A 22,809-nucleotide genomic window follows, 5' to 3' on the forward strand; every position below is an offset into this window, starting at 1 on the left:
CCTGAAAACCCAAGACTTTGATCAGATCTCACTTCCAAATCCCAAAAGCTTAATGCATGACACTAGAAAATTTACAGCACTGTGTTACAGAACTGGAGAGGATTTACTAGAGATGGAAGTATTTTAAGCCCAACTCTAATACGTGTTTAGTCTAGTCAGGTGACTGTACATAACCTGAGGAGCCTGACAGTTCAACATGCATAAAGTACAGCAAAGATGGGCACTCACGGAGGCAGGTGCCATTGAACACAGTGTGAGTTCCCCTGGAAAACAAGGCACAACTCCCATGTGCACCCAGACGGGATACCCAGGTTCAGACGTCTTCCTCTGGATGCTAGCCTGGGCCAGTGTGTACCAGCTATTTCTATGACACCACAGACCACAACACACTTATTGCTGACAATATGAAAGCTAGTATTTAATACCAAGTTAAAGCTGAGCTACCTTGGGACTCATCAAGAATATTCTCTCAAGGTCTGATGGGTGAGACCAGAATCTCTTCTGGCCAGGTCTCCAACTGCAGGACTCCACTCAGCTACGATTCATGCTACATTTACTAATAAAACTCATCTTTTTCTGGGCAGACAAACCTCTCACTGTGAGGGAACAAAAAAGAAGACTCATTTGTATTTTCCATAACTAGAGGTCTCATGTTATCTCCGTATGCGTTTAGACCATAGACTAGTTAGTCACCGGTGTGGCAGTTGACATTAAAAGGATTAGTAAATTAAGCTCAAATAATTGTCTTAAAAACTTTGACTGTTAAATGTTTATATTTGAGAGGATCAAAAGGAAATCTACTTTGTAGTGTGCACTGTGGTCGGGAAGGGGCAGAGAGGGATTTAAATGGCTTAACTGCAAAACTGTTATCACCTTGATAAGTCCCAGTGTAATAATTCAGCAATAAAAGCAAGAAATGCACTTGGAATTTGTTTCCAAAACTGATTGTCTGACTGGAGACAAGTCAAGCTCTTTATTTGCTTGAAAGAACTTGGTCAGAAGAAACAGAGAATGCTACTGAAATGTAGTCAAGAATATAAAAATAAGCACTTTCTACTGACTTCTGAACTGCAGCATTTATTATCTTTTTTTTTTTTTTTAAAGCTACTGGAAGTCTACAGTCTGGATCTCGTATTTGAGTGTTACCACTAGTCAACCAGGAGTGTAATTCTCCCCTGAATCATTCCATTGTATGGCAAGGGAAATCAAGTAAAGCTGAAGCAGTAAGGAGGTTGCAGGTAACAGTGCAGGATTAGGTCCAAAGTAACACCTGCAGTCCAGGTACAGATAGAAATGGCTGCAGTTTGTCAGCTTATCCACTCAAATTTCTGATGTCCATGCCAATAACACAGATAGATAAACTTAAGAGAGAGAGGAGTTTGCTACATATATGCAGGTGCTTGTACCAGTGCAGTGTCTTGAGGGATCAGGCTCATGGGGCTGTTTCACCTCAGCAATACACAAGAGAGCAATGAATCTGCCAATTGAGACAGGATGTCCTAAGTATAAGCAAGGGTGGGAGTAGAACACACCATATCATCTTAATAATGCATTTAATGTTTTGCTTTCTTGTGCCTTCCTTTATTGCAATGTGAAGTTCTAAACAAATTGCTTCTCTTTTGTCTTTAAACCTTTTCTAGTAAAGACATCTCTGAAATCTGACACTTTGAAGTATGGCAAACTCACTAGCTTTGGGTAGTCCAGCAATGTCAGAGTGTCTGCCACCCAACAGACGGTGCAGTTCCCAAAAGCTGGTGGGAACATCACTAAGTTGAAGGGATGGCTAATGTGAGGTAGGTGGACAGCACAGAGTTGCCAGGCTGCAGGGAGGGACCACATTTGCCAGCTGCTAACCTGATCAACAGCTGTCATAAACTCCACATGACACTGGTTCTTCAAAACAGAGAAAAATGTTGAGACTAGACAGGAAAACACAGGACAGTCTCTACCTGTGCTTAAGTTTCAAAGTAACAATGTCCAAGATCATTTGATCTGCCAGGCATTCAGAAAACCTCTGCTATAAAACTACCACTAAAATACGTAATACATTCCAGACAAAAACATAAAGCTTTCAGATTAGGTGCCAAACACTGAATTTTCAGTTTTCAATAGTTCTTTTGAGAAAAAGCCTCTTTGCCTGACAAAATACTTCTCCAAATAACTGACCTTCTGAGTTTGTAGAGTACTTTCAAAAGCACTTTCTTCCATGTTAGCACAGGTAATGTGTAATATGGTACATGTAATAAAGTCAGTGCCTTTTCAAAGTGTGATGAAAGCAAAAAAAATAGCACAACTCTGCACCAACCCAAGAAGGAGTGTCAGACTGCGCTTTTTGTCGTTACCTTAAATCCTTTCTTTTGGCCAACTCTCCCGGTGAGATAACCCAAGGCAGGCTCTGGGGAAGACATTCCAGGGCTTCGGGGGAAAAGTCAGAGAAATCCACACCATACTCCGTCAGGATTCCTTCCGTTTCTGGCTCAATCTCCCCGGCCTGCCCAAGACTTTTGGCCAACTGCCTGCAGAAAGAAAGACAGGGATGCCTTTTTAAAGTGTATAATTACCATTGTCATGTTGTTACTGAACCCCTAGAGAGGCTGCTGAGCCCCCAAACATACTCTTTCACCCACTCACTTCTCTCTGAGTTTTGGCAGAGGACTTAGCAGGAATTCAGATGATACCACAACCTATACCTGCTGGAGATGCAAAACCCTAGCCAGACAGTCCCCTGGGCTGTTGCGTGCATCTCATTTCAAGGAGACATTTTACATTATTAGGATTTTGCAGAGGTAAGAAAGTGTCAAATTTTAGAAAAAAATACATCCAACAGGGATAAGAAAAGCACAGCTCTCCACATAGGCAGCTCTAGCTTTACACACGGCTGGTTCCCTTGAGATCCTCCTTCCTTTCCTCACCACTGAAAAAGGTGACTGACCCCTACTACCCAAAATGGAGAACAGATTCCCACCAGATCCCAGACAGCTCTGCAGAAGACAGCTCCCAGGGAGTTCAGGACACTACTCTCCATCCCAAAGGACACGCATCTCTGTGAAGAACCCTTACTGCCTTTCTTACAGGAGTCGCACACACAGACGTGCCCACAGATTGTCTTTCCAACCATTTTCCAGGCTCTTTCCAAGACCTAAACATTCCCAGTAGTTTGTCCCTCCTTTCCTAGCTCAGTAGAAGCCTCTGAACCAGGAGCTAACTGGAGAAGAGCCAACGATCTAGACACAAGTCATAGACAAGGGAAATTGTCCCCCACATGCTAATAGTCTTTGATGAAGTATTCTGCACATGTGTGGATGAGGCTGCTGCTCTATTATGCTTAGAGAAAATTTCCATCTGCTCCAGTGCAAACCCCGTAACGCGTTTGTCCAGGAGCTCTGGTGTCAAACAAGTGTTTGGCTCTGGACACAGCATGCAAACCACAACTCCAAGGGACTGGGACATTTTTTCCCCTCTCCAGCTGGTTACAAATACCACATGACAACCTATATCCCATGGTGGTTCCCCTTGTCCCCTTTCTCACCCCCAGATTGCTCTACAGTACACAGAGGTAATTTTTTTTTTTCTTTTTTAATATACTGCCATTAGGGTAAATGGCATATTACAGCCAATAGAGATAATGCTCCTGACTCAAGAAAATTACAACTGAAATTAAGGCAAATCCATCAAAATATGACACAAAAGAGAGGGGTAATAACACAGTGCAAACCCAGCCACTCTAATAAGTGTTTTTCCACTGCATAAAATACACAATCATTATATTGATCCTTCTGCTTTAATTCCAATGAGTGAGAACAGGCACTAATTACTTTCCTAAATTGGGGCCAAAACAGTGCACTTGTCATTTGGACAAGTAAGATGCTCTCAGGGCTTCAAATGTGCCATAAACCCACAGAACCAACCCCATCTACGCAGCACAAGCAAGCCCATCTTCTTTATGGGAGCAAAGCTATCTCTCTTCACAACGGGAAGGGCTGCATAATAAACCTGTCACATCGTGTAATATGCTGGAAAGGATTGTGTGCTTCGTGGCGTGGTAAATTGTAGAGTTCACATTGCCAAGCTTTAAAATAAAAATGAAAACAAGGAAAAAAGATATTTCCCTTCATTGTTTCAATTTTATGTACAAACTGTATGGCAGAAATACGTGCACGTTTGGCATCGAGGCTGAGTTCTCTGTTCCCGCAGCTGGGTCCCAGTCTGATCCTTATTTTAATGTAAATAAATGAGGCATCAGTTTTATCTCCCTCTCTCTCAGCAGTAACAATAAACCAGAGAAATCACCACTTCATTTCCAACGTCTAGTGCGGAGCTGGGAGACTGAGCAAGGACGCGCCCATGGGTCCACAAGCCCAGCAGCACCACCAAGGTCGGACTGAAAATAAAAGAGGAAAAGAGAGGACATGTTGCCCTACCAAAAAGAAATGGCAAGAGCTTTGGTCTTAGGTACTCCTTCTCTTGGAAGGGCAGAGTTGGGAAGTGCACCAGGAGGGCGGCTGGACGTCTGCACGACAAGTCATGGAAAGCACTTCTGAATGCCAGAGTGCTTTCCAGCTCAGTCTTGAAGCCCATGTTCTCTTGATCCGTTTACTGAAATTAGATTATGAACCATAAGGGGTTTACCCAGAGGTTTGATATAGGACTAATATTTTTTTAATAGTAATTAACATTTGATTTACAGTGTTCCAGGGAACCTTTCCCAAGTACCTTGAAATAAAAAGTGTACAACTGACTTTAATTGGGGCCATGTTACAGTCACGCAGACATGATGACTTGCATCAGAGCAAAATCTGACAGGACAGCATGTGATCAAAGGTAATGCATATAGGATCACCGATGGCCCTGAAGTAACAGTCAGGCTGTAAAATCACTCATGGGGTTCTGCGGCCACCAAGGGTAGCAAGAATAGTTCAAGAGGCTTATAAACAACAACAGGCACAGGGCCCAGCAGCAGTCAGACATTCACTCCCAGGGAGTCACGGTGTCTGTGACACCCCAGGCTTGCATGTATCATTTGTGGTTTTTTTTTAATGTTAAAAGATAAAAAAAATTATAATGGTTACAGACGTAAACATTTCTTTTCTGTGACGTTGATGGGGGAGCATTACTTGGAATTCCTTGAATAACCTTGGACTGACGTCAGACACAGTGGTAGCATGCATCAACAGGAACGTGTCGTGGTCGGAGAGTTGGGCAGCACCCAGCACAGGGTATTTCTCCAAATCAGCCATAGCTGCAAGCTCATTGAACTGCTCCAAGCTGCCGATGCACCAGAGCTTGACCTCCCATGCGTGTGCACCTGGGGCAGAGCCACATGCATGCTGCCATCTTCCCCTTCAAGGTGACACTGATCTCATTTATTTGGCCACCCATTTCTAAACATTTGAGCCCTCTCCACTCCCCAGACTCAGCTGAAACTGGCCAACATGTTCAAAGGTTACATGATAAGAACTCTCCAAAAAGACAAAGTATAATTACATAAGGCTTGCTTCCTTTGGAAAGCCGGGCAGCCTCCCAAATGGGAGTAAATAACTTCCATGGAGACTTACCAACCTTACTCAGTCTCTCCTGGAGCAGACTTGTCCACAGTCATCCTACATGGAGGGTTTCTTTAAGCAGCAGGAGAACATCCTACACATCAGTAAGTCACCACTCCTAGAGGAAGCTTGTATAGGAGCAGGAGAGGGGACAGCAAGGAAAGCCACCTGGCTGCTCCCACTGCCCAGGGCCCGGAGCTCACAGGCAGAGCTGCACAGCCTTGAGAAAATCCAAAGGTCCCAGTGGAGATGCCGAGATGGCTGCATGGCTGAGCATCACGGAGACAGCGAGCTGTGTCATGGGAATGCCCAGCACCCGAAGCACAGTCCAGCCCCACTCCACGCCACGGAGCTGCCTCCCCACCCGCCGTTGGAGCACACGAGCAGCACGGTGCTCCCCATATAGATGGGGCCATCCCACGCTTCAGAGCGGTACAGTGATTAGCTGTGCCGAGGGAACACAGCTTTACTGAAACACAGTCCCGTCTGCACGAAGCTGTTTTTCAAACAGACTTAACACTGCTCGGGGATCGGACCTTCCCTCGAGCCTTACAGTGAGCTACTCAAGGTATCTGGTCATTTCCCCCCACACCAAATACATTTGTGAATCAAAAAACCAGAATAAAATGCCAGACATGAAAGGAATTCAAGCCACTTGGATGGCTTTGGAAAGTGTGCCAAGTGAAAGAACACCCTGCAACATTTCATTTTATTGCAAGCGTCGTGACAAATCTTGTCACCTTGACAGATCAATATCTAAGGCCCTGAGCTAGAAATAGCCACAAGCCCTGTGCAACATAGAGGGAATCAGTGATTCAACGTTTTACTATTACTTTTTTTTTTTTAAATAGTCTCATCCATCATCATATGTGGGGGCAAAAAGTTTCCACCTTATCCATCTCCAAAAGTGTGGAGATGTCTGGACTAATACTCTAAACAGCCCTGAACTCCAACGCTGAAAAAAGGTTCCCCAGAAAATACCCGTATGTGGCAGTACTTGTAATATTTATCTCAAAAAGGAGACTATTTTGGAGCTATTTTGCTTTACCTGCTACCTGAAGCAGGTACAGTTAAATGGCATTTCACTGCCCCGGTCAAATCACTTCACACACAGGAGGGAGCACAGCAGCACACACTCAGCGCATCGCCAGTGGGACATGGAGCCATTAGTTCCTCCCTGCTCCTTCCCAGCACAGCTGGGGGGACAGGGTGGCCTTCAGAGGGGACAGTGTCTCACTGGTGACCACCAGGTGGCAATCACAACACAGAAACAGACCCCCCTCCCCAAGGGGACCTCCAGGGACTGTCAGGTTGCCCCCTGTGCAGCTGACCACCCTGGGTGGCCAGTGTCACCACCAGACTCTTGGCCAGGGCATCCTACTGCTCCAGTCACACTTGGTCATTGTGAAGACCAGACCATGCCATTGACTGTGCTTGGAAACCTGGCACTGAACTTCCCAAGGGAAAAGGAAAGCTGAGGAAGGTGCATGATGAGCCTGGTGGAGTAGCTGCAGGACGGAGAGTACCTGGAAACACCCAAGGCATCCAGGGGAAATGACTGCCAACTATGGAGGGAGTTTCCCTTGTACTTCCAAGCAGACTCAGATGGTGCAGAGTGATGACCTACAGGTTCTTTAGTCCAGGCACCTTCAAAACCATGGTGGTGCTGCCAAAGGGGTATCATGAAGTCTGTGGGCAGAACTAAGGAGTGCGCAAGAAAGTTCAAAAAACCAACCATGCAATGAGCTGCAGATCACCTGCTGTTCTCTCCTTCAGGTGGGCCACGACTAGCAACACGGCTTACAAACAAGCTTATAAACCAACCCAAAAGCAAACAGGAACTTTTGAGACCTTCAAGAGGTTTCCTTGTCTTTTATAGTTAAAACCAAAATGGGTCACCAAGGCTTTATGCTCCCATCTCCACAAGGCACTTACAGAAGTTCAACCAAGTCCCAGAGGAAACAGCTAAGTATGAAGACAATCATGGATGGTTTTTTTCCTGACAACACCCTTTACATCTTGGAAACTACTAAAACAGCCAGATGAGAATATGCAATGTTGTCAGAAGCACATATTAAAGACACACACATTAGCCAATGAAAAAAAAACATTAGCCTATCCTCCTAATTTCCCCCGTTTCTGCTGAATGACAAGAAGCCAAGCAGTACAATCACCCTCCAGTCTTTTCTCTGTCGGAGTCAAAGAAGACAAAGAAAATCTCTGCCAATAAGAAACTTAGTCACAGTGAAGTTCACAGCACAGCCAGCCTCTAGTTAAGTGGGGCTCAAAGGGAGGCCACTTCAGTTCATGCACTGCAGTTTAGCTAGGAAATACTGAGTGACTTAACAGCTCCTGTGGCTCTCAAAGAGTACACGTGAAACTTGCTATTACTGGGCACACAATGCAGCCACAACTGATAATGAACTTAAACTCAGGGAAACAGGGACCTTCGTTTAGTTTACTTTTAGTTCTAGGGCTGATAGAACCGTGCCAACATACTTACTCTTAAAAAATAAAAAAAGTTTTATGTAAGATTTAAGCTTTACCAGGAGTTTGAGCTGAGGACTCCAAAAGCCATGGTGCTGACACTGTAGCTCAGCCGTGTTACCCCATCAGAACAGTTTTGCAAGGGGAAGAGAAGTTCCAGATTACATCCAGATCCCCATCACCTGTAAAATTTGACCACAGCAATGCCATAGGTCAGAGGTACCTACTCTGGATCACCAACTAAACCAGGACTACTCAGTTTTTCCCAAGATAACTGAATAGATTTGTCAATGTCCACCATTTCTTATTGAGAACCACTCAACAGGAAACAGCGTGGCCACTCCAGGTGGGATCTTAGCACACTGCATCTGTTCCCAAGAAAAGAGTGAAAATGCTGAAAACTACAGGGTCTTCCTCGTGGAGAGGCAAAATGAATTTGCAATCTGGATTCAGCCCAGCAATCTGTGTAGCCCTGGCTTAAAATCTCCTCCTTCATGGCAGTGCTTGCAATATGAACTCTGGACAGCAATGGCTTTACAGTGCTCCTGAAACGCACAGAGTGCAACACCCTTCTCATCTGCTTCAGGAGTGAATGAATCTTCATTTCTAGTATTCTTCCTTGATGCAATGCAAATTTAAAAGCACAAAAATCTGTGACTTCTTTCTACTTCTTATCAGTAAAGGCTTAAAAACCAAAGATGACCCTCACAGCTACTGATCTTCTTCCTCTGGCAGAAGTGAAATGCCTATGCACTGTGTACTACTCTTACACAAAGGGAGGAAAGACTGAAAGGCCGCCAGCACCCCATGGTGCTTGTGCTGGTCAGGCTAAGTACCTGTGTGTGTTCCCTCTAGACTGCAAGCTCTTCTGAGCAAAGACCGTATGCTCATTAATGCTGTGATGTGCCAGCACACTGAAGCAAGCACCAAAAGAAACTAACATTACGTAACCATGAGATTATCTAGTGATGAGCTATCCTTAGCCTCATCACAGTTTATCCACCAAATACCAGAGGGATACAAGACAAACACCTTGTTAACAGATAACTGTCCCTACTGCATGTATCAAATTAAGTGAAATCAAGAACTCCGACTAGAAATCTCAGTCATCTCTACTTCTAATGGCAGCCACATACCCTGTTGCAAAGTTGCTGTCTCCTTTCCAGTCCACTATGCGACAGATGAAGAGTATATTTGAATAGTCCTCAGGCCTGGTCACAAAGTCTGGAGGGCAATCAGCTAAGGACACATAGGCCCTGGGCACTCTGTGGTCCACAGGTGAGAACATGGCACACCTCTTGAAGAGTTCACTGTTCCTGTCTGCCAAAAGCTTGATGAAGCCTGTAGCTGCTCGGGAATGCTTCTTTTCCAAAATATAGACCACCTGGAAGAGGCAAAGGTTTCTACAGTTAATACCTTCAAAGAAAATTATTTTCTTTAACAGAATAGGGATACACAGAGGCTTAGCAGAATATCTGGAAAAAACACAAAGCCTATATCATGTTTTCCCTGTGTGTGTATACATCTGTGTGCATTTTTTAACTGAGTACCTATTTACAATGTATTTTCCTTGCCATCTTGCTCATGGCTATAGAAAAGCTAAGTGCCTTCCAAGTGCTAGCTCTCTACAGCAATTTTCTTGATTACAGAACAAAACCAGACAAGAAGCAGATGCTTCCAAATGCAGGGAATTAGCCACAACATACAAGCAACTCCTGTAAAATCTTTCATTTGTATCCTCAGCCTCTGATTTCGACATTCAGCGCAGAACAGGCCAGTCCAAAAACAGTGCCGCTGGCGGATCCAATGCTAACCACAGGAAAGGATGTGCTGTGGGGAATTTGGCAGTTCTCTCCTCCTCTCTGTGCTTTCTGAAGTTAGGGGTTATTTTACCTTTATACAAGATGGCTTTGAAAAGAATAATAAATTACAATATCACTAAATAATTGTTCCAGAGAGGTGTTCATCCAGGCTATATTTTTGTAGACCATAATAAATCACTGGATAACAGAAATATTATAGCTGATTTCCTAAGCTTACACAAAAGAGTCCTTCCAGAAGGTTTCAGTAGCTGCACCTCTGTGCAATTCTGAGCGCTGGAATTGCCACGCTGGATGAGACCAGAGGGCAGCCAGCCCACCACAGGGACCAGAATCAGAGGTGGCAAGGGAAAGCACAAGACGTGGAAGAGACCTGACCCAGGGTGACCCAGTAGTCCTTTTCTGGTCTCTTAATATTCAGAGATTGACTCAAATCTTGAACCAACAGCACTAGCAGCCTTTCCAAAGTCTGTAAGAATTAATTCTGACAACTTTGGATATCCTGACGCTCATATTAGTATCCAATCTTTTTCCTGAATCTTGCTAAGTAATTCTGCGTAACAAACAAAGAGAATTTAAACTAGGATAATTGGTAAAAATAACAAGACACTTGATTTTTATCAGATCGGACAATTACTCTCTTTGAAATGGAGAATAAGATTCAAAGATCAACAGATGGAGACTACAAGGAGGCCAGGGCTGGTCTCCTTCAGTCTTTGGGAGTGCTCACGGAGTTACCTTGGCTGTCCTTTGAAGAAACTTATCTGGGAGGAGCCTGGGATCATCCACCTTGGTTCCATCGTCTTGCTTTGTTTTGTGCACACCACCGATCCCAACAGCCTTTGCTGCATCAAACAAACACAACATTTACTGTAGCACATTTCCAGGACAAAATTGTGTTGGGCCTTTGCTGTAAACTACAATACAAGGTGCATGTAGTAGACTTATTTGAAAGGAAAAACATCTCTCAAGTAGAATAGCCAAGCATGACGCAATTATTATTTCTCCAGACTACCACTGAAAGCAGATATATATTCACTCACCACGTAGATCTGCTGAAAAACAACAAAAAAAAATCAAAATAAATCCCAACTTTACAAGTAGAGCTATACCAGCCATACTAAAAAAAATGGTGGAAAACACATTCTGTTTATTAAATACTAAGAACTACATGAATTTTCTGGCATTTCTTAGGTGAAGTCATTAACATTACATAAGTAGTCCTTTAAGTACATACATTCACTTAACATTTAATTTCCTGTAAGAACATTATGCAAGGTTATAAAATGCATCTTTATCTTTGAAATTGAAACGATATCTACTAAGTTGACCCTCTTCGGCTGTGGACCAGGACTATGAAAAGGTCTTATGAAAGTAATTGCTATATATGACAAACAGCTCCCTCCCCCTGAAATCTCTTGACAAGATACCGATAATATTTAAATCAACTGTCAACTAATTTCTAGTTTGCAATTTTCAGATATTCAAGTATCTGAGTTTGGAAGTATCTGCTATAGACGGCTGGCACACTGAATGCACTTAGTGTTTACAAACATCCAAAGTGATCTTTGCCATGGTTAAGGCTGGGACCAGTCCCTTCTTGAGCTGCATCCCTGCTTAGAGCCTGTGGTTACTGTTCCAACAGTGTTTTTCAGATGGAAACGTCCATGTGCTGTTGTATGGAGGGCTCATGGAAGATGGCTGCCTTGTTCCACTTGTATGGCAATCACGTCCATCTCAAGCGCATGTGCTAAAATCAGGCCTTGAGTGTTCTAAGAAATTTTGCTTTCTTAAAGAGAGATCATGGCACTGACTGCAAGTTTCAAGGGACGTAGCTGTCACCGTTTCCCTTAGAAGACACGAGATAAAGCAACATTTCATGCAGACTGTGCTCCAGCAGGCCAACGGCGCTCTCGAGCACGAGAAAGCCTCAAGGAGAACAGCGGTGACACGCAGACCCCTGGCCCCCAGCTGACACCCATCTGTCCGGCAGGGATCCTCGACAGAGGCTGCTGGTGACATGACGGATGACGAGGGCCAGGCTGTGGGAGGGGAGACCGCAGCTGCTGGCAGTGCCCAGCAGTGCCGAGGCACTGGGGACCGGCACACGGGGGGAGCCGAGGTGGAAGCGGGGGGCTGCAGCTTGCCCCGAGGGGAACGGCTGTGCACCACCACCACGGGGGCACGTTCACAGATGGTTGTGCCACCGCGGACGGCCTGGCTTGCCTTCAGGGCACGTTACCCCAGCAGTCGTTTGACAATGACGGCTATCGCTCTAACGACAAACTCTGGTTCTCATATGCCGCTAATTACCCCCAGCTTTGCCTTCTGATACAAAGCTCTTAAGACTTCGCCTCTCCCCAGAGATCATCTTTTTCAGAAGAATCTAAGTGATTTTAATTTTATATTATCTTTACTGACTTGCTAGCAAGGCCAAGAGGAGCATGGACAGATATTCAGGGGTTTAAATAAAAATCTACTTGCCTAAAAAAAGCAGCAGCAAACCCATTTCTCTTTTACTTCCACTGAAATGAACTCAGATTTGCCACAACCAGGGTTACTAAGGGATAAAGCCACCCAGAGTTTCATGGTGACAAAGAAGTTGGGAAAAAAAATTGCTCAGGTAATTACAAACAGTACAAAAAACAGGGATACTCAAGTTACCTCATTTGCTTACCTCCTCTAAGGTCTTTGCCACTTATAGGTCATACCAGGCAATCAGTTATCAAAAGATAAAAGTAAGGAGCCATTTTATTTTCTTATAAATTTTCAAGCCGTTAACAGTCATAGGTTTACGGTGTGCCAACCATAAAGACAGCTAGGATGAAGAACAGGACGATCTGGGACAAACCAACCCTGGCAGGGGCAGAGGGTAAGGGGAGGTTGGTTGCCTTCCAAAGGCCATGCCTTCAGGCACACCTGCCACCAGCCTAGGGCTTTACTGGAATGAACTCCCTCCACTGAATGGCACATACTGGTGGGAAGAGAAACCAGATCTAAACATGTTTAGGGAAAAAAGCAAGAGATGCATTCACTGCATTTTCCCAGCGTAGCACAATGACAGCAGCGACTCAAGCTCCAGCAGGCAAGAATGATAAGAGCACCAGGAGCCACACAAGGAACATGCCCTTGTTAGCACTGTCTTCTTTCCACTTATCCTTCCAACTCCCACTTCTCCAAAAAGTGGCTCGCATTTTTTCACTGAAGCAGCTTTCTGTGTCAAAAAAAGGAGCCAACAGTGATGTCCTTGGGAGGTATCACATACATGCATGCAAATGCACAGAAGCACAGGAGGGAGACGTAACGGGGAGCTCAGCAAATGGGTGACCAGGGCTTCCTTTGCCTGGAATGAAGAACATGCAGGGCTGGGGCGTTGCCCCCCATCCTGCTGACCCATGTGAACCCAGTACAGATATCAGAAAGCATCTAAATTCTCACTGTGGCACATGGTAGAACTTGCCTTTTTCCTTCACAGCCAACATCAGCCAGGGGCCTTTGGCTGCCTGGAGAGTATCTTCTTCTTCAGCGGTCTCTCCAGTTTCAGTATCCCTCCCAAAAAATCCTGGGTTATTAGAGAGTCCAGCAGACAGAGCTTGGAATCTACAACTATACCATCAATAGAAAGAAAGAAGGAAGCAAATCCTACCTACTTATTCCTACCCATCTTTCTTAATCAACTTCAGTATCTAAAAGGTCACCACATACCTTTACTAACAGGGAACGCTCCTGAAGCAAGGGACAGGGACAAAGACACATGAGGAACTCTGTACTACTGGGGTCAAGAGATGTGGAGCTCTCCATAGCTTGTAGCTGCTGCTTTTGAAGTCAAAATGCTGCCAGTACTGGGGCTACATCTAATGTTCAGAGGTCTACAATAGCGGAGCACCAGCACTGAGGGCTCCCTGTGACAAACCCCTCTGCTCAGAAAGGACAACTACTCAGATCCTATGTCCCCTGGCTCAATTGTCAAATTGCTGCACAGAAACCTCGGTCTCAACAGTGATAATCTGCCACAAGAGTCTGGTACCTGAGTTCCCTAAATATACTTCTGATAGTCCCTCTCTTTCATTGCACATCCCCCTTCCCTCCAGTGAAGCTGGAACTTGGTGGGTGGGCAGAGAGGGGAGGTATCAGGGCCCCACCGGAGACTGGTGGTCTAGAAGATCTGAGCTGGGAGACACAAACATCCCCCACAACAGGGCAGAGCCACGGAGGCAATCCTAAAGGAGAGTTAACTGGTGAGAAGAGCAGGATTTTGAGCAGGGGAGGTGGGAAGAAACTCCTTGCGTTATGCCAAACTAAAAATGAATTATTCTGACCCCTTTACTGCAGTGGTTATCCAATGACCATTCAATATTTCCACCCTGGGCAAAGACATGTTTTCTGAGAAAGATTTACTATGTTAGCTTGGGCAATACTTCATAAGCTTATCTTACAGTGAAAACACACTTCAGCAACTAGGATCCAGTGAAACTGCATTATAATCTCAGTGTTTTCCTTTCAGCAATTATCTGACAAACCAAAACTGTAATAGTCTTACTTAAAAAAAAATTAGGCACTAGATACAAAAAGTAACTCAAATTAGTTATGTTATTACCAACAAACCAGATCCAGGACACTTGGAATTTGCCTCCCTCTGTAAGAGATCAGTTTAGGCAGCTTCAGTACACACTTACATTTGCCTGACTGGCATTCCTAGGTCAAACATATTTTTTTTTAAAGCCCCCCAAATTTCCTTTTACAATTAAATTATCGTGACATTAAAAGGTGGCCAAAGTGGACCAAAAGTCAACAGACTAGAATTCTGATTAGTTGTGACAGATCCAAAATTATTTTCACTAGGTTTGCATTGGTCACTGTGGAAATTTGCAATTCTGTCCAAAAAGAATACAATTAAAGATGCAATATCCACTTGCAAATGAAAATATATCGCAGTTTCAGATCTCAAAAACAACTCACTGGAAAAAAAAAAAATCTCCCTCCCTGGATGGAAAGAAACAAGTTTTTTTAAAAAATAGTTCAATATTTGCTACTTCAGCTAGAAAAAAAAAACACCTACTTGAGAAGTTAGTTGGCTTACTCTACATGGGCATATCTAAGAATCCCATCAGAAGGTATTATTGATATGAAGCTTTTAAAAAAGAAAATACTGCTTTTCAGCTTAAACCTTTCAATAGCCAAGTCTACTACTTACTAATGAAGTAACAACACTTAGGTTCTCTGATGTCTCTTTCAATAAGCAGTTTTCAGCATATTACATTTTAGTACCAAATACATAAGGAAAGTGGTGTAAACCAAAGCAATTTATAATAAACATCTCAAGGATTGTGTCTAACACTCAAAAAGGATGTGTTTTTGGAAGTTCTGTCTATACCAATGCAAGAGACATATGGAAATGAAAACCCCCTTCAACCAAAAAGCGATACATTCAAATGCATGCACAGATTTGCCCTGGGTTACACTATTCTGCTACAATCTTCATTTTTAAGGACAACAAGAAGGGAACATGTTGCCGTTTAGAAGAAGTATAAGCGTTCTTCACATTCTGCCACTGATGTTTATTGGCACAGAACAGGTTTTCCCTCCAGAACACAAAACTGATGGTAGGAACCAGTGGTTCACATCATACTTGGTCCTCCCTTCACCAAGTAAACCAAAACGTAATTTTTTGAGGATCAAAGCAAAAAGGATCTGGTTTCTTAGAAACATCTGTCCCTAGCTGGACGATTTCAGTTCCTACAAAGTTATTTCAGTATCTACAGAGGTAGGAGCTCTGAACTTCTCCTGATCTTGGCAGATTTCTCCCCCACAGAGTCTGCAGTACAGAGGTCCAAGTGAGCTCTCTCTGAAGCCTCACCTAGCCAACTGAAGAGCCTCTCCTCCCTACCCAAAAGGTAGGGATGAAGGAAAGTGCCATTTCACTTGGTACCAAGTACCGTCATCCAAAACTGGAATTTATTTTAAACAGGCTATACGAAGGCTTGCTTAGGAAAATACCATGCAAGAAGCAGTACTTTGTGAGTATTTCTATCTCTACACGGAGCTTTCCATCCATGATGGGGGGAAGACAGGAAGACACTGTGATGAGACTGTTAAGCCAACAGCTTTGGAATTTAACACATGCAGCCTGTCCAAAATCAGCCTAACAGCTCCCGTGTGCAATTCAAGAGGGCTCAGCAGTTAAGAAGCAAAACTGCTCCAAACCATGCAGCACTCCCGAGCTGTCTCATCACAGAGCTGTGTGTTTAATGAACAGGACTAACTTCCTTAGAGATGTTTATTTTGAATACCCATTTAAGCAGACTCACCCTGCCACAGCTGTTCATGTCTAAACACCTGAACTCACACACCTGCATGCCCAATGGCACACTGAAGACGAGGACCAGGAGACTCAGATGATCAGCAAAAAGATTTTTGAAGATGCACGGGTGGGAGGAGACCCTCAGAGAGGGAGAGGAAAGGCATAATAACAGATGCATACAGCAGAGAGACAAGTATCTGCAATAACACAGAGCAAAGGCAATGTGAAGAGGTGAGAATAGCTGGCTTCCTTACACATGCAACACAGCCAAGCATATAATTATTTACTTATATTTAGCCACCTCCATGAGGAAGGATGGAGGAGATGGCAGAATGATGAGACGGGTGTGTCACTTTTTGTTAGAACCCTCCAAGCCTGATCCATAATGAGGATTCAACGTCATTTTAGGAAGCTGCCATCTAGCCCAACAGATCAAATCATAGCCATTTCAGTAGCCACATACCATTACTACAATCACAGCATGGGTACTTAGGCCTCCTGGCCCTCTCATGTCCTTGAGAAACTGCCAGTCAACTGGGGAGCTGGAAGCTTTACTGCAACAGAATTAAACCTCAAAAACCAAAAAAAATAGGTAGTGTTGCAGTCTACATAAATACAGTTTTATTACATTAATGGCAAGTAAAATTAAAATGCTACAAAAACATTTCCATTGAGTATTTTGCCTATCTACTTAATGTTCTTCCTTCCTGCATGTGCATTTGTTCCTAAAGTGTGTGCGTCCAATTTTATCATTGCATGGAAAATATGTTAGCTGAATGAATCCTAATCTGATTCATCCTGGAAACCCTGCTGCTAACAATGACCATACTCTAATATGTTTATCTTTACACCCACCATTCATTCTCAGTATCATGCCCTCTCACTTACTTGACCTAAACTTGTAACTCAAAGGAGAAACCCAGGTGAATTCAGGAATATATGGTAATATGCTGAACTTAATCTAATTCCTATTATCTAATTGTATAAGTAAATTTTTTTTTTGCCATACTTAAGAAGTCATTTGGGGGTCAAGGTAACTTACTGGGGAAGAACAGCGTAAGAAGTTTTCCCAGCATTAACTTCCATTGCAGGCTTGAGCTCTGCAACAGAAGAATAACTGGAGCTTATTCAGCCCGTAGCATTTAATCAATACATCCGTAAAGCCCAATTTGTTCAGTACCAGTGGAACACTTTTCTTAAGTTGCTATACTGTTTATTCTTCAAGAAATCTATGCTCTCATTTAAGAAAAGTTATAGCAACAACCAAAAGAGCTAGATCCAGAGACCTGCAAACACGAACTTAGGATAAACTAATACAGAGCTGTCTCGAGCAGCTGAAACGGCTCCAGCTTCTCTGCTGGTTTTCCAGGCTTCAGCAGAGTGAAACCGATCTGATTTTTGACAGTTCCACCTCAAGGATTTCTATTAAAAGCCATGTAACTGAGAAGATTTCCTGGTGAGCTTTCACTCTGCTGTGGCCTAGAAATGTTAAGAGCTATGCAGTAGAGATGATCCACTCCAGAAAGCTGCAGACTAGGAAAGAAGCGTGAAGACTCCTTAAAAGCACTCAGAGTGAACAGGAGCCTCTGAAGAGGAGGGAAAAAAATATTTATTCCTTCCAGCAGCCAGTGACGTTGGTGGGCTCCAAATTTGTCCGAGATTTCATGGCACCTAAACTGAAAGAAGGGGGAACCTGAGCAGAGCAGAGGGACAGCACGCAGTCCAGATTCTTGTCACCATCATCTTTTCCCTACCAGCCTTGGCCAAGGAGAGGAATAGCAGAGTATCTCTCTAAACTCTGCCTCTGCCAATACAAGACACTGCTAACCGCAGAAGGACTCCAGGTGCCAGAGGAAGACACAAAAGGCAGGTAGGCACCTTGTCAAGTTTAAAAGAAGAGAGGACACAAAAGCAAAAGAGGGGGCATGGAAGTGCATGAGACGGTGCAGAAGTGCAAAAGAGACTAAATTCTAGATTACAAATATATTTTTCTCCTTTGCTAGAAGGATCCAAAAACTTTTCTAAGCACTGACTCTAGAGCATTACCTTGAGAAAAGAATGGCTTAATGCATTATCACACGACCATATCGTGAAGTTATCAAATGCCACCACTCCTGTTGAGCCAAGCAATCGCAAAATACTCACTAACAGCCTCCAGTCAGCAGCAGTGTGGACACCAAGCAATTTCAGGTTATAATTTCTGACCTTACTAGGGCTACTAGGGACTGACAGTCACATTCAACTTTAAAAGAGATTGACCAATGTCCACCTGGCCAGCGTTGAACAGAGAGAGAGACAGGAGCAAGTTCTGCAGCAGCTCCAACCCAAATTCCGTTGACTCTACCTATTAACCATCAGCTATTTGATTCAATTTTCCATTGCACAATTGCCTGAGTTCGCTGTCAGTTTACTCTGCCTGTAAATGAGCTATTTCTATTCAGAATTCATTACATCAAGGCAGTGAGCAAGCCTCAGACATTCAGATATTCAAACTCTGATTTGCAGAAGTGTAGGTGTAAGTGGAAATCCTGAATAAACACAACTATCTGATCGCTGCCAGGGCAGCCAGTCCACCAACTTGATGACTTCCGTGAGCCACCCTGTGGGAAGCAGGATATTCTGTGTATCTGGTAAAGTAAGATCTCTTGTGAGAAGAGTTGAAAAAAGCTGAGCAAACTAGTTTGACAAGGATAGCTTTTGGCACAGCGACACAGTTTTACAAACTTTTATTTCAATATCCTTTCGCTAAGAAAGGCTGAGGCACTTTTATGAGCACAGCTGTCACTCTCAAGAGTACAAGTAGCTGCTACTGTTCAATTGCTGATGTTTCTTTACCAGAGTAATCTGATTCCAATATTTAACAAGAGACAGCTCACATTTGTATGAAACTCATGTGACACACAAGTCTGTGTGGGGATACATCATTGTAAAGTATTCTGTACAGAACATTTTGCACTCTTCCTGGGTTAAGAGGATACAGAGAAGTTTCTATTTTTTATTGCATATTGAAATGGAGTATAAGGAAAATCCTTCTACTGCAGTGACAAGTCACAGAAATAATGTATTCCAGTTCAGTACTAAGTGATAAGATAAAACTTACATTACCTCTGCTGCAGTAGTCAATGTGAATAAGCATTAAGAAGAAGAATTACAGAACTGGCAAAGGTCACGTTGACTGGCGGATGACTTCTCTGGATAGCAGTGACACAGAATAAGTTGAGGTCTCAGGGCAAAACACAGAGAACTTGCATGTCAATAGCAAGCACTACAGAGAATTAATCTTTTCTGTGTACACAATATTGTTCAGACTAGTGCCAGGATGCTACTGCCTATTTCTTTGCCTGCATTTAAACAGGGTATAGAAACCCCAGAGAGGGTTTGAAGGACACTAGTAAGGAAGCCGAGAGACTTTCTTCAAGGTGCTCATTCTTACTCTCTTTGTACAGAAAAAAAAAGAGAGAAAGTTTGTTCAGCATGTAGAGATATTTACACCTTGGAAATACAGCTGAAAATGCAAGAGGAAAGAGATTTCCAACTTTGCTAAAAAAGACCTACCTCCAGTGACCAAAACTTAACATTAAGATGATCTAACTTTGGAATAGGACAACTTTGTGTAGAACAGCATGCTGGAGAGGAAAATGGCTCACCATTTCCTAGATCAGAAACGTTTCTGAAGATAATCTTTAACTCAACTTCTTTGCAAGAAGAGTTCAGAAAAGCAGAGCAAACTCGTTTGACCAGGACAGCTTCTGGCAGAGTGATACCGGTTATGAACTTTTATTTAAATACCCTTGAGCAAAGTAAGACTGACGCACTTTTATGATCACAAGAACTTTCAGAAAGTACATGGGCTGAGAATTAGGTTGAATGTGACGGTCTCTTTACTTCTGTGGACTTCCCGCTTGCTTATCCCATCACTCTGGGGTCTTAGGAAGAGAAGGGCAGGCAGCACAGCTCTCATGTCTGCAGCACTTAGTGAAGACAGATCCAACATCTGAGTCTCAGTCCACAGCCCCATGCATAACAATTTCTACCAGTTTGCCTTAAGCCCCACAGAGGCATAGGAAGTCCAGCATACAACGACTTCAGGGAAATTCAGTCCACTCAAATCTGGACTGTAATCAGTGTACACAAAGTTTCATGCTTCAGAGCTTCTGACAGCAAGGGCCAATCCCAAATTCTTTGCCCCAGCATGTAACGAGAGATGGAGGGGGTGACTGTGCTCTGAAGAGGAACAGAGCCACAACGATGGATGGGACACAGGCCAGGGCAGAAAACATATCAAAACAGCCTGCACTCGCAGCGTGACCCAGAGTGCTTTTATTTGAATGACACATCTTTACTTTTATTCTTCATGGTTCATTCTGACCATCAGCAGCAGAACAAATGAGTCAACAACAGAGATATTGCATAATTCTACTCTTCCGTCAGAAAGGACAAAAGTCATCTTGCAACTGAGAGGCAGCAATCTGCAGAGCTTGTGTATAGGCACAAAGATTTGAGCACCTTCTCAACATGGCTCTGTTTTTTTGCCCCAGAATGAGTAAATTTAGCTATGGATATTTTTCAGCCCCAGAAATCTGGTGGGTTTTTTGTTTAGTTTGGATTTTAATTCTTATATCTATATAGATCTTTTTATATATATACACACATACACACACATACATGTATGCATATACACACATACATAAAGTGCACATGAGAACATGATAGGCTGTTTCATGATTTATTAAATATGATACTCTTGATGGCATCTTTGTCCAGTTTGAAACCTTCAGACTTCCCTATGCTAAGAATAAAAAAAGAAGAAAGTCCACTGCAAGTGTTCATTTAAGCATTGCACTGGCCACAAATTATTTCTCCTGCTCCCTCCTGTGCATAAGGCCACGCAATGAGTCTGTGAAATAAACTCTACAAAGCAAAGCTCTCAGGGAAAGTAAGTAAAGAACTGGTTTTGGTGGGTCAGCAAGAAATTCCCCCGTGGGATCACATCTCCCATCCATCTCTCTCTGTTTTGCTGCAGTAGTTGTTTCCAGCTGAAGGGATGCAACATAAAAGGAAAGGCTCATATGCAGTTAGCTTGAAAGGAAAGTTCAACAGGCAGCATCAGCCAAGCAGCCCTCCCAAGGGAGGCCCACGTTACAGAAGGAAGGGCACTTCCACTCACTACAGTCCAACCCTGCAAAGCACTCGGTCTCCCGATGCCGGTACCACATTCCAGTGGATGGCCTTAGGAAGTCCAGCGGATATTATCCTCCAAAGCTAAGTTCTGCCTTGAAAAAGTGTATGTTTGGTCTTTTTAAAAACCATTTTGAGCCACACCTGTGAAGGCTGAATTTGGCAGGATCTTTTCTTTTTTCATGACAGTTATCACTGATGTTAGAATAACTATAGCTGTTTTCCAGGCAAGACTTAAAATCTGCGTAAGTGATGATATGAGAAATTGCATGAAAGACAGGAAACAAGCCAAAGCAATCATCAACTGCTCAAAAACACCTTCAGAAAAAGCAGCATCGTAAACTTTATATGTATAAATAAAGGAGGGCATTAAAAAGCAGAGCAACAAGAAACTAGAGAAAAATCCATATGGGTTATATGGCCAAAGAAGCTGAAGCAACTATTAAAAGAGGTGATAGCAAAATACAAACTCAGCAGAAATCTAACTGGCACATCCACACCAGCCACAAGGCTTGTTAAGGATGAACACAGAAAGGCCTTGAGAACAAAAGAAAACAGTTGGTTTAGGCAAATGCAATGGAAAAGTAGGTTGGATTTCAACTGTGTAGACAATAAGCTGATCTAACATTTGCCTACAAATATTCACCAAAGATAGAACTAATGGCAAAAACCACTCAGATGGCACAGATTTTAAGAGATGACTTGATAATCTCCAATACAGGTCACTCCAGAGCATCTCGAGGAACTATAATGCACCAAGAAAAGTAACTCTCGTCAAGCCTTTACACTAAAGCACAATCACACAGGTAAAGAAAGATATTGGCTCAAGTCTGTATTTATTTTAGATGCTGGTGTCAAACTAGAATGCATTTCTCCAAATTTTAATTTGGCATTGCTATCAGAAGCAACAGAGATGCAACAGACATGACATCTGACTCTGGAGCATTTTAGGAAGTTTCAATTTGTGGAGTCAAAGTGGCAGCTCAACGGTGTGCAACTATAACACAGTGTCCACGACTGCAAAAAAGATGAGGTTAATAACTACCTGTGTAAGACATCCACAGACAAGACGAGTAACTCCCAACTCAAGCCCTATCCTGGAAAGTAATGGAACAAAACTGAAGTTGGTTCACATACCTTGGCAGTAACTCAAAGACAGTGGAGGTACCCAGAAGGAAATAGCATCAAGAATTGGTGAGGTGGCAGATCCATTCATGAGTTGAAACCAATGTTTTGTCATAAAAACTACAACACTTTCACTCAAATGTTATTTCCAGTTTTATTAACAGATGGGTGTGAAAAATGGAAGTTTACCGACAGTATAGGCAGAGGTCTGTGCATCTTCAAAAGCAATCTCTCAGAAAACAAGGTATTAAATAGAACAGCTTTACAATCACCACCAAAATTTGTCAGAGGCCAACAACTACTTATGTCCCAAGTTACTGCCATCTCTTCTGGACAACCAGGGCATGCAGCAGGA

The 22,809-nt window shown here is 43.2% G+C and overlaps 1 protein-coding gene across 1 annotated transcript in view; it reads right to left on the reverse strand.

The window, feature by feature from the left end:
• The window catches only part of DIS3L2 (DIS3 like 3'-5' exoribonuclease 2), a 174,585-nt gene that overhangs the window by 109,580 nt on the left and 42,196 nt on the right, over positions 1–22,809 (reverse strand). Inside the window, 3 exon segments of the mRNA XM_009698075.1 lie at positions 2,343–2,516; positions 9,167–9,414; positions 10,589–10,695. Coding sequence (XP_009696377.1) covers positions 2,343–2,516; positions 9,167–9,414; positions 10,589–10,695 — 529 coding nt within the window.

Source organism: Cariama cristata, unplaced genomic scaffold (assembly GCF_000690535.1).
Source record: "Cariama cristata isolate BGI_N322 unplaced genomic scaffold, ASM69053v1 scaffold20213, whole genome shotgun sequence".
In the NCBI taxonomy this organism is placed as follows: Eukaryota; Metazoa; Chordata; class Aves; order Cariamiformes; family Cariamidae; genus Cariama; species Cariama cristata.